The 16,023-nt window shown below is 36.2% G+C and overlaps 1 protein-coding gene across 1 annotated transcript; it reads left to right on the top strand.

Annotated features, from left to right (window-relative positions):
* The first annotated feature begins 1,779 nt into the window (after positions 1-1,779).
* LOC145774697 (uncharacterized) lies at positions 1,780-15,561 on the top strand. Its single transcript, XM_082585990.1, has 10 exons — positions 1,780-1,877; positions 4,746-5,062; positions 6,896-7,061; positions 7,354-7,500; positions 7,710-7,886; positions 8,062-8,213; positions 11,006-11,071; positions 13,332-13,444; positions 13,652-13,808; positions 14,195-15,561. The coding sequence occupies exons 1-10, from the start codon at positions 1,811-1,813 to the stop codon at positions 14,294-14,296; spliced, it is 1,464 nt and encodes a 487-aa protein (XP_082442116.1). The 5' UTR covers positions 1,780-1,810; the 3' UTR covers positions 14,297-15,561.
* The last annotated feature ends 462 nt before the right edge of the window (positions 15,562-16,023 follow it).

Genomic DNA, 16,023 nt, shown 5'->3' with positions numbered 1-16,023 from the left:
GTATGGCGCTTTTCAGACCAGACAATTTTTTTTGTGACGAAAAAGTGACACCAATGGTAAACCAATGAATCTTTATTAAGCTCTATTGTTGCATAATTTGACACAATAAACTTTTGTGACGTTTCTTAGAACAGTTTTGCAAAGGCCGAAGGTCAATTTTATAGAATTTCTCAATAAGGAAACGAGCTTTTATAAAAACTTTTGTATTTCAGACTTCTGGTTGGAACTATGAGGCCCAGCGTCTTGTTGTTGACGTAACAATGACTAAAATACTAATAATAAACAAAAATTCAGCTACGTGCAAAGCTTGTACAATGTACAGCGACGAAGATATTAGTTATTTGTTTTGAGTTAAAACACGATTGTCACTGGACCTTCAGATCAAGTCGGAAGTTAACTGCGTGGTAGCTTCCCCGTTGATTGGGAAGGTCTGTCTTCTTGCTTCTAATAGTTTTATTTCAAAATATGTGAAACGAAACCCAGTAAAAGTAGACTCGGTAAGTATCTTATCATTCAAACATGATAGGCTATATTTGCACCTGCAGTTGATTCTGTTTTGTCGGACCACAAGGGTTGAACTATAACTCGTTCCATCACTATTGCTACCATTTTGGATTTTCTTTGACAGCTTGTCGCCAGAACTAAATAAAAACTATAATCTTGAAATTTTAATATAATATTTGCTGTGTATCTGCAATTAAGCCATGCTGCAAATATAATGAACAAGAGAAACAATCAGTATCTTTAGTTCTTATCCGCATGTAATTGTTTCATCTTTCCACCTTGCATTGTGTTTATGTTTATGAATCGGAATGCAAATCGTAGCTTAGTGAAATTATGTGCAAATTTCCTCTCTATCAAAGAAAAGACATGATTCAAACTCTCCCAAAATTAATAATAATAATAGTGCAACATCTGTTTAGGTGTAGCTATCCAAGTATCCATCTCAGACATAATTGCGTTCTCAGCGCTTCATAAAAGCAGACAGTTGCAGCCTTACAAAGGTGCAGCTGAGTACATAATTACTCAAAATTTATTTTCTCAATGCTGAGTGTCGAGCAGGGACGAGAGTTTGTGTCATTCGTTAAAGTCTTTGGTATGATTCTATAGCTGTTCCAGACAGCAAAATCCGTCATTTTTACGTTGATTCAACGTTTGCAGACGGAATCAATGTAAAAACGACGGATTTGTATTTGGTGGTTCTCAACATTTTTCTCGGCACACTTGCCACAAAACAAAGCGGCTAAACAATTTGTTGTTCAAATTTTAATGTAAATGGTGCAGTTGCCCTTGCCTTAATGATAGGCAAATATGTAATGTTATCAGTTATCTAATGAGCAGTGTGCATTCGAGCCACAAAGACCTTACCTGCATGCTTGTTTTTAAAAGGAATTGGTTATTTTCAAATTCCAAAATTCTCGCAGCACATAATTTGAGAAACACTGGACTATAGAGTATCGAACCCACGTTTGTCAACCCAAGGGCTAGTTCACTGTCATGTGATTGTGCTGCTATTGTTGATCCAACTGCTGAGTGTTTAAGGCACAGAAGCTAAAGTAAAGGAGAGGTTCTATTGTTTATGAGCAATTTTACTGAAATACTAACTATACTAAACAATAACTCTTATGACGTCACATATATATTTCATTGTTGAAATTTTGAAACGTCAGTCTATCAATAGAAAAAGGTTCGCGGATCAGCGCAGTGTGAATGACGCAACTAATATAAGCTCGAGAACTTGGCTCGCCTATTCATTCTCTCAAGATTACCACGGCGCAAGAAAGAAGACGAGACAGTATTTTCACACAAAATGGATTTATATCTTAAATTTATATTCATTTATTTAAACATTCTTTGGGAAGTTGTCTATGCAATTGGTACGTATTAATACGTTTGTGTGATTTTTTGGATTATTTTTTTGCAACTTTTACTCCCAACTAAGATTTAGTAATGTTTACTAGCAATCCTACAAAAGACTAATTTTCAGTGTAAGGATTTGAATACAATACGAGAGCCTGCGTTGGGCTTAAGGGAAAGCATGTGTTGTTTTGCAGAAGTTATCTATACTTGGCTGTATAGCAGTGACGTTCGGTGGCTTAAACCGTTGGGAAAGCAACTTGTAAATATGCTGCAGCAAGGTAGTAGGCCTAGGCACGAAGGGCGTAACCGTCGGGCGAAGCCCGAAGGCGTGTTGCCGAAGGCAACACTTCCAGCGGGGGGTCTGGGGGGCCTCCCCCAGAAATTTTTGAAAAACACTTCCAATTTGGTGCGCTCTGAGAGCATTTTCAAAACAAATCAAACATAAAAATCTGTCAAATTGTGCTTCGCCTTTGTCGTGATCATACATCCATTTAATGTTTAGAAGTCATGAACAATCTTAATTTTAACGTTGCAGGACCAAAATCCAGTGTTAGACATGGAATAATAGTTGTCTAAATATTTAATTCGTCATGAATATTCATTCTGAGATATTCAGTTAGGCCTACACTACAAAAACTAACACTTAGGTCTAAACATTACAACCGCAAGCAATTTGTACAAAAAGCTGGATAAGTTTGCCTCCTGCGTATAGAAGCTTAACAAACTAAATATTGCACCCGCACCTGAACGTTCATTGGCGAAGTAACGTTACATCGACGCTGTAAAAAGGGCAAAGGCATGACTATGAAAGCTAGTAGGCTAAAGTACAGTACATGGCGAGGAGACATCAAAAAACAGCAACAATTATTTCGGCATTATGATGCTTGTGCGGTGTACCGTGACGAGCACCATTCTGACGAGTTAGTCTAGCCGCTCTAGCGAATGTATGCATTGACGTCACTGGGAAAGCAAGACTCACCTGGTCTCACTATAACACATCTGATTGGCTAAGCAGCTGGTGACGTTTTGCAAAACGAGTGATGATTGGATAAAACGAAGGCGTTTTTTGACATTTTTGAATTTGGGTAAGCAAGTTTGATAGTTGCTTACCTTGGAGCCTCAGTGATTGTTTCTGACAGAAGCGTTTGCGTTAATTGGCATTTATAGGCAAGACATGCGGTTTGGTGAGGATTTAGACTACTCACTAGCGTTACGAGTAATTCTAGTCACGAATACAGTAATTTTCAAGTTAAAATAGACATGATAAAAATAATAAGAAGTTAAACCTAGAATTCAATCATTATACTTTGCATAGTTTTCGCTCAGGTAAGCACTGCTTTCCTTGCTTTCCCTCACCGATCGTCACTGCTGTATAGTTGAAACGTTTATACAGCTCAAAGCAGCTCTAAAATCAAATAAGGTTTGTTTTCTGCGAAGAATTGAAGCATATAAGTTGCCATGCGATGAAGTTAGGCACATAAATTTAATGTCATGAGCTTGCAGTGTTGCCAGTTTGTTTCTACTTGAAATTGCTGTGAGGTATCAGTAAACAGTAAGTAACATGCAAGCTAAGCATCAGATATGAGTTTTCATTCCCAAAACGTTTGATAACAATCGGCATTTGCCATGAATCAATCACTAAATTTAAATTTCTGTAATCAAGTTTATCTAAACGTACACAATGACGTCATAATTCAATTCTGATGCACGTCTATCTGATAAACAGATCTTGTAGAACTTTAGCTCGCCGTGTTAATTATATTTGTATTTTATCAACAAATCTACATTTTGTTGTTCAACTTATTTCCCATGCGATGCAGGCAGCTGGTAACTAACAAAACGCATATTTGAAACTCCCTTTTCAGAATTTATTTTTTGTAAAAGCAAACTTGCTCATTGTGACCATTGGTGACGTAATAATAAATCGAACGAAGAGACGATTTTTTATTGTGCAGTGAGTCACCATTTAATTAAATATTCCATCACTTACGTTGAGAGGATTGAATCAGTGTGAAAATGTTTTCTAAACTGCGTTTGGAAACTTCAAGGCTACTTTTCGAAAGCGGTGCGAGATGTTTATATTAAATGGTCATATTGGGCGGCGTTTTGCCAACTGCGTTGATGAGAATGGAATTTAATTAAAGTCAAATTTTGAATAGCCAACTTTCAATTATTTGAAGTAAAACATTGGTTAGTGTTCTGTTAATTGGAATCTGAAGCCTATTTGTTTCCTTCCCAAGTATTTGCGGTTTGAGGTGGTTGTTAAAAAGGGAATGTAGGTGATGTTTATATTAAAACTGCTCATTTGGATGTAATTCTAACTTCAGTTACAATCACACAAACTCATCAGACAGTTCGTGACCACACAACTTGGCCATTCCTATTGGAATTAAGATCAAGTAGGGAGATGCGGCTTGTGATTACGTCTTATTAATGTAATTATATATATACATAATTAATATTGTACTTGATAGATGCTTATCCACCGCCACGGCCACATGTCTCCTTCCACGAATTGTTTACACAAATATTTATAGGAGTTGGACGGTTACCATTTCAATGATTAAATTGAGAAGTACATGTCTTGATTTACAAAGAAATCGAGTTAACATGCAAATCATGTGTTTCTAAAAATCGACTAACTATTCATTTAAGATTAAACACAAATTGCTTTGTGGCAAATAAACGCACCAAGCTAAGAAAGGGAGTCAGTATTGTTTGCATAATAAGCATTGTTCCACTGCTTCATTGTAATATATTTGCAGAATTGCATCGTTATGTTTATCTTCTTTGCATATTCATCGGCAGTCAACATCGCATCAACCACAATGCTGCTGCTGTTTTGTGAATTTTGGTTGAGTTGTAAACAATTTAATTTATTTCAGATTGTTCCAATAAAGTTTCTTCAGTACTGAACGGAAAAGAATATAAAATATTTAGAAGGATGAAAACATATGATGGTGCGAAGAGATATTGCCAATTGTGGGGTCAAAAAAGAGGGAGTAAGATATCAGGGTTGGCCAGTGTGTTGGACCCCGGGACACAAACCTGCCTCACAGAAATGATAACCACGCGGCCGTATTCCCGAATTTGGAACCATTTAAGCCCGTTTGCCAGGGGTTACTACATTGGGGGTAACGATAGAAACAAAGAAGGTGTCTGGAAATGGGATAACGACGACGAAATTCCCTTTCAAAATAAGGTAAGCTCGTATCTAGGTCACTCTCTATACAACAATCACGGCAAGTTGTTTACTATACACGGATAAAGAATCTTCAATAACTTGCCTAATTGTCACCACATTATGTTTGTTGTGACATCAAAATAACTCTGCAAATTTGCGTTTGTATATTTTGGTTTATTGTGTCAAAACTAATGTGCTTAGAAATTCTGATAACTTGATTTGTTTAGACATCAGAAGCGACCATTATTTGCTTTGTACGCTAATGAGCATTTTTGCGGCGACAGATAATAATTTGTAAACTAAAATTTACAATTTTTGAAAAGCTGCTATGTTTATACAGAAAGTTGGCGCTTTGTACGTGCGGTCGCTGTTAAGTTTACTTTATATGCGCTTTTTTGCGTTTTTGCATAGCATGAGTTTCTTGTAACCTTAACTCTGCCCTCTCAACTTATTTGCAATTGTTTTATGCGACTTGATCTTTCTGTGGCTGTTACTGAAAATAAAGTTTTCAATTTATAAATATTAGGAATTAAGCATCTGTCTACGTCACACACTGATTACCTTCGCGATGGAATCTCTACAAATATAAGTTCTTTTCTCACGACGTTATTTTTTTTTTTTACACCTGCTATGTTTGTGGTACATTTGAAGATTGTTCATATTTTGTTTATTCTGGCCGTGGGCAATTTTATAAAAAACGCAAAAAATTTGTGGATTGAAAATAATTCTACACGTTTTGTGTGAAACTTTTAAAGTTGGCCTTCAAATTGGAGAAAGGAAAGACATGACTTACAAACATTCTCGGCAAATAACTTTCACAAATTGAAGTTAACTTAGTGTATTTAAAATTTTCAAATTATAAATAGTTGCAATATTTATTTAAGTTCCACTGAATATAATTTAATTACACATTATATATTATTATTATCCACAAATATTATAAATAAAATATTATCCACATAATATTATTATCCACAAAGCGACAATTAGTTGGAGATATAATTCTAATCCTCATGCTATTTGAAAAAAACGGGTTGATATTCTTCATCTGTTTAATCGATTTCGACTATCTTAGTCACTTTATAAATCATCCTTTACCACAATTTTCGATCCCACGCTATCTTCTTCAGCTCTTTCATGCCCACCCTGTTATCATTTATTCGTTTTGGGACAGTCTTTTCTCTTCCTCCACTGACCAAATCAAGCATGATACCCTTTTCCAGTGATTTTCTTCTCATCATAGAACTACCTAACGACTCTATCGTGTATATGATGGTTTATTTTTCGTCCGGAAACGCATATGACGAAAAGCAAGAATGAAACAAAACACGGGGAGAAACTAGGAAGAGAAAATCAACAGTCCCGTGGCTTCTCTAGCGCAGCCCTTTAGTGACATCACAGCTTACACCACACAAGTAACTTTTTCACACGATCATTCTTTTCTGACAACATAATCTGCTCGGGCAAAACTTTCCAATCAGTCACCCGTCCAGACGTCCGAACATGAATGTTGATAATATTTTCCAGCTTGCCATGTTTTGTCGCTGCACAATATTATGGAGCAGTTAAACTACCATAGACGTAATTCGAATTCTTAATCTGTTGAAACAGTTTGAAATAAATAAATAAACTGTAACTTTTGAGCGACACTGGTGTAAACTTATACAAATTTAAGGCTTCGTCATGTTATGACGATCTTTCTACGTTTGTAATTACGCTGTGACGTAATGTGGAGTACATTGTGTCGATCATTGTGGCAAAGTTGTCATTTACCATTGCTATGAAAGACAATCATTTATCTGCTGTTGTCGATGATAGATGATGCTAAAACATTCACAAATGTATTTTCAGAATCGTTTCCAGAAGTGGGGAACATTTGAGCCGAATGATCACAATAACGAAGACTGTCTGCTGATGTTGTTTAGAAAAATCGATTCTATCCTCTTTCGAAAGTACACAGCAGGGACATGGGTAGACGTTTCCTGCAAGTACCGCAGGTTCTACATTTGTGAAAGAGGTGAGAAAATTCAAAGTCGATTATGAGCCTAGTTCACTTTGGTATATGCAAATATAGTAATTTACTGTAATTAGAAAGTTAATGTTGGAGTTCAAAGTTAAATTTCAACTATAGCTCATAAAGTATGGGAAAGAAGCAGAATTTTGTTTCTCTAGTTCTTAGATAGAATAATTGCACCATTTGGTTCTGCATTGAATATTCTGTTTTACAAGTTTAATTTTTTGTATTGCTAAATTTTATAATCCGTTGTATAATGAAAGATTGCTTATATAAAACCTGGCATCATCTTCAGAGATATCCATCGTAAAACCTAAGAAGCTCACCCTCTCGGTACCATCGTTCCTAAAGTCTCTTCCCACCGTGCCGCCAAGCGAGCATACCCAGATGGAAGTTGATAGGTTGGAGTGGGGGTACAGAAGATCGTTTAACAACGCACCTTGTAAGTTACAATAGATGTGCAGAAAACTATAATTATCGACTGTAAGTTATAAATTCAGCACTAAATCAAATGCCTGACAGCAGATTTTAGATCTTGAAGATACCAGCAGGAAATGTATTAACTTTAGACACTAACATTGAGGTAAATTTTCTGTCATGAATCTGGGACTGTTAGAAGATTATGACCAAACAAAATGGTTAAATTTGCAGTGACACCAGAGAATTGGAAAAGAGGGTTTCCCACATGTGGGGGTCCTCGCCAATCCCCTGTACACATCAACTTCAAGGACATCAAAAAATGCAATATTGGAGGCCCCAGCAGAATTGCTACCTGGGGGAGTAAACTTAAAAAAATAAAATGGGTCATCAAGAATACAGGGAAAGCCAGTAAGTAATAATGGTTATTGTAATACTAATATTATTATTGTTATTAGTTGAGCTATGATCAAAAAACTATTACAACTCCGCTGTATCGTTTTAGGTGAATTCTTCTACGTTTTGTAGTCTGGTCGTAATTACGTGTAAAATTGCAAACTCATTTTTATTTTGTTTTTCTGTTCAGTTGAGATCCGAGTGCAGCCTCCAGGTTCGCTCTACACAAAGTTCAAAGACAGTGACGACAAGTTGTACATTGACTACATGAGACTGGTCTGGGGAGAGACAAAAATGTCAGGATCAGAACACCGAATCGGAAGTCACCATCTAGATGGAGAGGTAAGGTATTCTGTTTGATGGTGCATATTTCACTGCATCCAAAATGGGCTACAATCAAATCCACACACTGTAAAATTCAACAACAGCAGCTGTAATCTTAAACAGAATATTAAAAATTTAATATTGAATATCTAAGCAAACAAACAAACAAACTCAACTGTTAATTCTCAATCGATTAATTTAAAAACCGTTCATCCCTGAACTGCCCACGTTTTCTTTGAAGCTATTTCTGAACGCTTCGCACACTTGAAAAGGTTTTTGGTGCGCGAAGACCAAGTCACCAGTTGACAGTTTAAAATTTTCTTTCCGCAGTTAAAGTGTGTATTGCGATGGACAATTTTACCCACAGTCCTGTTTGAAAAATAATTGTCCTTGAAGCGCGTTACATAAGCATCTAGATCTAAATAAATCGTTCTTACACATTTTGCCATTTAGAAAATCCGGCTACTTGCCCATTTTTCTGAGAGAACTGATAATTTTTCATTGTTATATTTCCACTTTATTTCTCTTCAATTCTTCGATTTCTTGATGTTGGCCAAAAAAAGTTGCTACAGCGTCAAACTGGAGACAAGATTGCAAAAATAGTGTCTCAGATTTCGCGATAATCGCTGCATGAAAGATTGCAGCCCCAAATGGAAACCTGAGCTCTTTGCTGAAGGTCTTGGTAGTACCAGGAAGCAAACGGCTCAAGTTGCAGTGACTTTCCTTCTTCGGATTGCTTCTGCTTTCAGTCGTAAGTCTTCAATTCAGTAAAATGCAGCAAAATATAAAAATAATTGTGGAATCACTTCGCTTTCATGAGGAATTATTCACTCATCAACTTAAGCTCACGTGACGTCATGTGAGCTTAGTAGTCACGTCATTCATGAAGCGGCATTAACCTTCTAAGGGCATTGATTGAAAAAAAAGTATTCATAGTAAAAAAATAAAACTTTTTTTGTTCATGCTTGAACAAAAGTAAAGAAGCTCTTCATCAAAATGCGGTAAATATTTGCATTGAACTTAAAATGTTAAAACTTTTGTGTTTGCTTTTGAAAAACTTTAATCGCCGTGTGATGAATGGATTGCTAGATCTGCAGGTTCATGCGAGAGAGCGATAATAATCCTTCTGCGGTTTATAACGTTAATTTTTGAAATATACATTGTATTTTAGTTATATTGTGGTGTACGAACTTTATATTTGCTACAGTTGTTTTTTTTCTGGTTATCATAAACAGCTTTTTTAATTGACAACATTCAATGAACGCCATGTTTGTTTATAAATAATGATCGCGCTAGGTGGGCAAAAGATTCACAATACGCGCAAGTTTTTGGGCATTAGTGGCTTCTTTCATATTTTTGTCTTTTATCGTGGTCGTAAAAGCTTTCTGCAATTTAAAACTGACTGAATACTTCAACCACAATCATAAAGATCTGTGGTTTCATTTCCAAGTACTCTGAACGTCGAGCATTGTCTTCTAGAAGCACTTCACTTGATATCAATGAAAAGGTGCTTTCCAAAATATTGCTCTGAGCGGAAAGTCATAGAACCACATCCCGCTTTATTGCTCAAGATAGAGTTAGTCAAACATAACTGTGTATATCAACTGTCTATCAGTTTTCAATTAGTTCTATGCGAAAGCAATTTCATTAAAAGAACTTAAACATGACTTAAATCACATGTTCTTGAATTACTGAAGGGATTTGAAATTTGGCCTGACAAAAAACATGAAGATTTAATTTTTCAATAACTTGCTTCCCTAAGCCAAAGACGTCTGAATGTGTTCGGTGTTTGATGAATCTGAAAGTTCTTAAGAAACTTTTAACTGCAATACGCAGACGAATTTTACGCCATAGCTGTGCCTTAGTGTGATACAGCAAGCACTATAACAATGCCAACTTTTCATACTTCACAAATCTATTGTTGGTTTGTTTGTGTTAGCTGCCATCGTCATAATAGATTTCATCGTCAAGAATGAGTTCCTCAGAACTCTCTTATCTCCTGTAATAGAAAAATTTAAGCTGTACAACCACCGCGTGTTTAATGTTTTACTGACGTTTCTTTCACCACTGTCAATTCACATCCTCAGATGAAGTAAATTACATAAGACACATAAGACACATAAGACAACACAGAAGTTATTGAACTAATAATTAATACAAAAACTAATAACAATAATAAACTGCTCTTTATAGCGCTGTATGCAATGCAGATATACCTTGCTTTGAATGTTTCACAATGCGGACAGTGTCAACTCAGCCGCACAACAGCGCACCCAAGCATATATCTACAATGTCTATAATATATGATGTCTGCGGTATCTACCAGCAGTATCACGCAGCCAACACAATGGATTACCACACAGATATTAAATTGAACAATACATCAACGTTATAGTGTAGCTATTAAAGTGTAAATATTTGTGGCAGATGAATGGATTGCACCAAAGCCAAGACGTGTTGCATGCAGCAGAGCGGTTTAAATGTTGTTTTCTATTTGGTTATAACTTAAACACAAACCCACAAAAACAAATCACAGGTTTCATTGAAATTCTGCACTGTCTTTGATCTCACACACTGCTTCCACACAACAAAGACATTGTGGCTCCTTTTATGATAATCCTCATTTGAAGGACAAGTAAAGCAATTGCTTATAAAGTTCAACCACTTGATTTTAACCACACGTGCTAAACATTATCCAAGAAGGCATGTTTTTAAAATATAATGCAATATATTCTATAATCTATATTGTATATGCGAAGATGCTTACCAATCAATCATGCTTTGTTTAATTGGCTTTATTTCACTTGCAGCTTCAAATCTTCCACCACCCGTTGAAGAAAGGTGGAGAACGGCACGCCTTGGCCTTCCTTCTACTGGTGAGTAGCCTATAGTTTTGTTGATCTTTAAACTGGTTGTACAAGAAGTCGATGCATCCGCAACTAACTCCTCAACACAGTCGGGGGGGAATCTTCCGGTCTCAATTCAAATTTTCTTAATTAAATTGAAAATCACCAAAAATCCACAATTAAACAATTTTACAAACTCAAAACGCCAAAGTTTTGTATGAAACTGTAAATCTGTTGTCGAACGCTGAGTTGCAGCTTCACAATTTTCAAGATTGGCATTTGAACAACTACAAAACACGTATTGCTTCATTTCTGAAAAGGTCAAATTTCCGTAACAAGTCTTAATAACACTATTTGTAGCGGATTGCCTGATGTGTAGCATCTTATTAGTTTAGTATCGTCACTTCCCAACCTGTTAAGATGACTGTTTATTCCGCTTTACCTAGTAATTATTACAATATGTTGACACCAAACATAGTTGTCAGATATTCAAGCGAGCTAAAATAATATGACAACAAATTGTGCCTTAAAATTTCAAAATTCTATAGTAATGTACCCAACTCGCCTTGCTCGAACAAACGCTAAAGGCAAATATTCCGAGTTCCGTTACAAGTGAAAGAAATCTGTTGAGAACCAGTGGATAAAGAAGCCGAGACCCATTATTTTATTTTAAACTTAACGTAACAAAACCAACTCTCTGATAGTCTCTCGGTGTGATCGTTGAACTAGGGTCAGCCAGGGGTGGTAAAAAGGGGACACTTGACACCAGAGTCCCAAAAATTGTTATCAAGTAGCCTACTTGACGTACAGCACAGAATAACAAATGTGATGTATAGAAAATTGATTAGGCTAAAGATTTCTTTGAAGCTGATATAAAACTTTGTAAATTTTGCTTTCCAACAAACACTTTCCTCATGAAATTAGAAATTGTTTTTAAAGTTAAACGGTTTTGCATAATTTGTAGTTGGAACAACCTATACAAGACCCGTCACCAAATTTAAAAGCGTGGATTTTCTGTTTATTGTCTTTGTTTTTGAGGAAATCTGAATATTCGATGAAGGAGAAATCTTTTCTGGTTGTTTTGTCTCAACATTATCTTCGCCAATCACCGCCTCAAAGATCAACTTTCGTAAACAGTTCATCGCTCACCATCATTGACTAACACTCTGATAACATTCTAAGCCAATAATAAGCATTCCAGTTACATTATGGCTCGTGATATTTATCTAAATACTGGGAGCGTCGTCCACAACAAAAAGATATAGATCTTGAATAAAAATAGCAAAACAAAATGAAATTTGTTGAATAGATGAAATTAAGATACTCACGTACATATTGCAAATGGTGTAAACCTCTCCATGATCGTTTAGAATTATCCGAAAAGCGTCTTGCAAAGTGCGACTCATATATTGGAAAAATGATGATTATAAGCAGACAAGACAAACGGTTTTTCCGCGTGTCTTTTATTTTTTAACGAAGTTTTGAACCGGTGACACTTGCTCAGCCACGAAAGTTAAATATTTGAAATCTCTTATTGTGGTTGAAAAGTCTTTTACCAACGTATGTTATTTGCAAGGTTTTGTTGAAAAAAAACGTGTAGCCTACTTTACCAAACGTAGTTCTTGTTGTTTGAATGGCTAAGTGGAACCTGTTAAGCTGCCAGTAAGCAGTGTTGGTGCTACCAAATATTACAACGAATCTGTCATTTTCGGCCGCAAACCCAATCGTAAAATGAGAGAAACAAATTCATCGTTTCAAATTATAGCTGGTTGGTTTATCAAACAAACTCCACAGTTATAAATAACTAACTTTTACAGTTACAACAACTATTTTTACGAGAAATTTACTTTACTTAAAACAAAAAAATATTATTAAAACGAAACTTGTCTTTTGACCGCAAAAGTACACTTCATCTGGATTATATAACTCTTTCGTCTTAGCTTGTTTCTAAAGATAGTTTACGAAACACAAACACTGGAATAAATCAAAACATCAGGTAAAAAATTAACAAGTCAGCATATTTGTGTTGGACATCAAAGGTCTGTGGGCATTGATGTGGAGTAGATGTGTATGATGCATGGTTGTAGGTATTTATTAATAATCTTGCTACAGATGAATCCTCGCTAGATTACACACAACATTGACTGCAAAAGCAGGCTTGCAAATTTGTGGTTAATGTCACTTGTTAACCTTTGTTGTTTATTTGACCTGTCAAATGCAAATACAAGGCAAAAGTTACTTGCCTAAATAGTGTTGGAAAATAAATAAATTAGTTTTTTTATATTTCCAGGAACGGAAGTTTATATCCAATGACAACTGGAACGAATTGTTGCGTCATATTTGCAGAGTTCAACTTCCTAACTTGGAAGTAACAATGGAAACATCACCATCATATATAAGCCGGTACTTACGTTGTAGGGAAATTTTAATAAAAAAATTCCAAAACTTTTTTAAGCCGAAGAGTATGTCAGTTTCTAAAGCTTGACCTTCTTGAAATATCAATCTGTGACATCTTTGAAACCATTAGGCGACATTTTGACACATGATATGACTTGAAGGGCAACACTGATATCATAATGACAGAATAATTGACTTCAGCTTCCTGTTCAGATTACTTGAAGATTCTTCTGCCGAAAACCGCCACAAAGGGGCTCAGTACATAACTGAGGTTGGGGTTCGGTATCGAGGGTCCATCACCCATCCACCCTGCACCGCTGACGTCATATGGACCGTCTACCCACGCCCCATTTCGTTGGCCTATCATCAGGTAAAAATGGATTTAAAACAAAACTAACTAAAAAAGAATGCAATAAAGTTCTTCGGGTAAAGTTAGATCAGGATCAAATGTACAAAGCAAATAATTTGCAAAATTGACACTGCGTAACGATTTGTTGATGGTTTAGTTTACACCAGAAGAAGGTGTCATGTTATTAAAGTTTATTACATTGTCATCATTACGTGAGGGTCAGACTTCATTAAGCAATAGTTAGTGTACGGAACGCATTGAGCTCAAATAAAATCAATGGGAGCCCTACTCTACACAACTCTATATTTCACACTTTTTGCTGCAAATTTCATTATTTTTTCGGTTACTAGTTTATATCTAATTAGAAATGTAAACAGAAAATAATTTTGGTTGTTTATTATTTTCAGTTTTTTGGTTTGAGACGAGTGATTGGCCAAGATGGGAAAACCTTGGGAGGAAACACTCGGCCCATACAAAGGCCATCCGGCCCCATGTGCAAAGTGGAGTGAACGACTTTTGAGAAGTTATCCCGGCGGGGACCCAATGTTGTAGGGTTACGGGTGAATTAGAAGCAGTGGCACATTTGGGGAGTAACTCTCGAAAGTATCAAAGAACAAGTCGCCGCCACAAGAACAGCTGTGACTGATACAAGAACTTTGATACAAGAATTTTATAAACCAAAAACACCAAATTATAATAAAAAGGTTTTTTAAAGATTATTACCTATGGTGGAATGTTAATGAAGGTTCTTATTCGAATAGATTTTAATAAAATTATTAGAGCTTTCTGAGTATGCCACCATACAAACTGTTAAGGTTTTTAAGCAACAGTAACTTTTTTTGCTTGAATTCGCTCAGCTTGTTTTTTTGTTTTTTTGCTTGGCACTGATCATTTTTGTTGTGATGATAACATTTATTTTAAGACGTTTAAAGATTATTTTGTGAATATCACAACAAACTATTTTTTTCTATGTTAACCTGGTTATGCTTACTGTTCGTTGTCACCAGATGTCGCATTTGGCTGTAACTGGGATGTTAAAACTGCTTGTTAGCACCACCTAGCGATATGAAACTCCACTGCAAGGAGAGCAATAAAGTACAAACACAAACTGGACATCAGCCCTTGTAGCTTGTTTGTTGCATGAAGCAAAAGTGAGGTTGTCTAAAACTGCATATTATTCAAATCAGCAAGGAGCACTAAGCAGCTTGCCTATTGGCCTGATTTCGTTGTCTTTGGCACTTTGAGATTCTAAATACGAACCCGACATTAGCTTTATTTAATGAACAGCTGACTCACTTTTGTGACTTATTCTTGGAAAAGTATCTTCAACACAAACTCAGTTGATGAACATTGTTTCTGTGACAGTGCTATCGTGCACTCTGCAATGATAAACCGGCGCTTGTGCAGTAGGGCGTTGGCCACTATTTGTTTGTCAAAATTGTACAGAGCTGAGTTGGAAAACCGAACTGTTCACTGTGTGAAATTTTTCTGTGGCAAGTAAATTAATTTTGTCACAACCGCGATTGTTGCAAGCTTAACTTATTGCTTTGAAACAAAGTGTTTGTTACGTGATAGTCACGTAATTGTGAATAACCACTAACTACTGATCTATTCTATTTTTATTTCTAACCGAACAATGTGTATAAAGTGAGAAAGTTACCTTCTTGTCTTTTATTCTTCGTCTGCCTTCAACTGTGCTTTGGTTGCGTCACAATGTTTTTTGTACGATTTTGTAGCAGATATATTTTTATAATAAAATGAACAGTGTTCGGTAGTTACTTGTGCCAAGCAAGAATAAAGATGGACGCCGTGTTTCAGCTATTCGACTGACCTCGCTGCACAAGTGATTGCTGAGTCAAACCGTTTGTCCAACGCCGATTGAGAAACGCTTACCTGACCACACACACACATACATTACTTATAGGCTACCAGGGTAGTTGAGAGGATAATTTGGGCCAGGTAGCTTACCAATGAGAAAAATTTCCCGTTTCACAACAACAGTTTGGTTTCATGCCGGAAAGGAGCACGTCAGATGCAATATTTGCCTCGCGTCAGCTGATGGAGAAATACAGAGAAGGACAAGAAGATCTGCATTGCGTGTTTATCGACCTATAAAAGGCATATGGTTGAGTGCCAAGACAAGAGATTGAAACCGTCTTCTAATGAAAAAAGTGAAAGACAAATATGTCCCTCTGATCCAAGGCAGGTACCTGGGAATTAGGACGCGAGTAAAGTG

Source organism: Aplidium turbinatum, chromosome 7, assembly GCF_918807975.1.
Source record: "Aplidium turbinatum chromosome 7, kaAplTurb1.1, whole genome shotgun sequence".
Lineage (NCBI taxonomy): Eukaryota > Metazoa > Chordata > Ascidiacea > Aplousobranchia > Polyclinidae > Aplidium > Aplidium turbinatum.
This window is presented reverse-complemented; position numbering and strand designations above follow the sequence as displayed.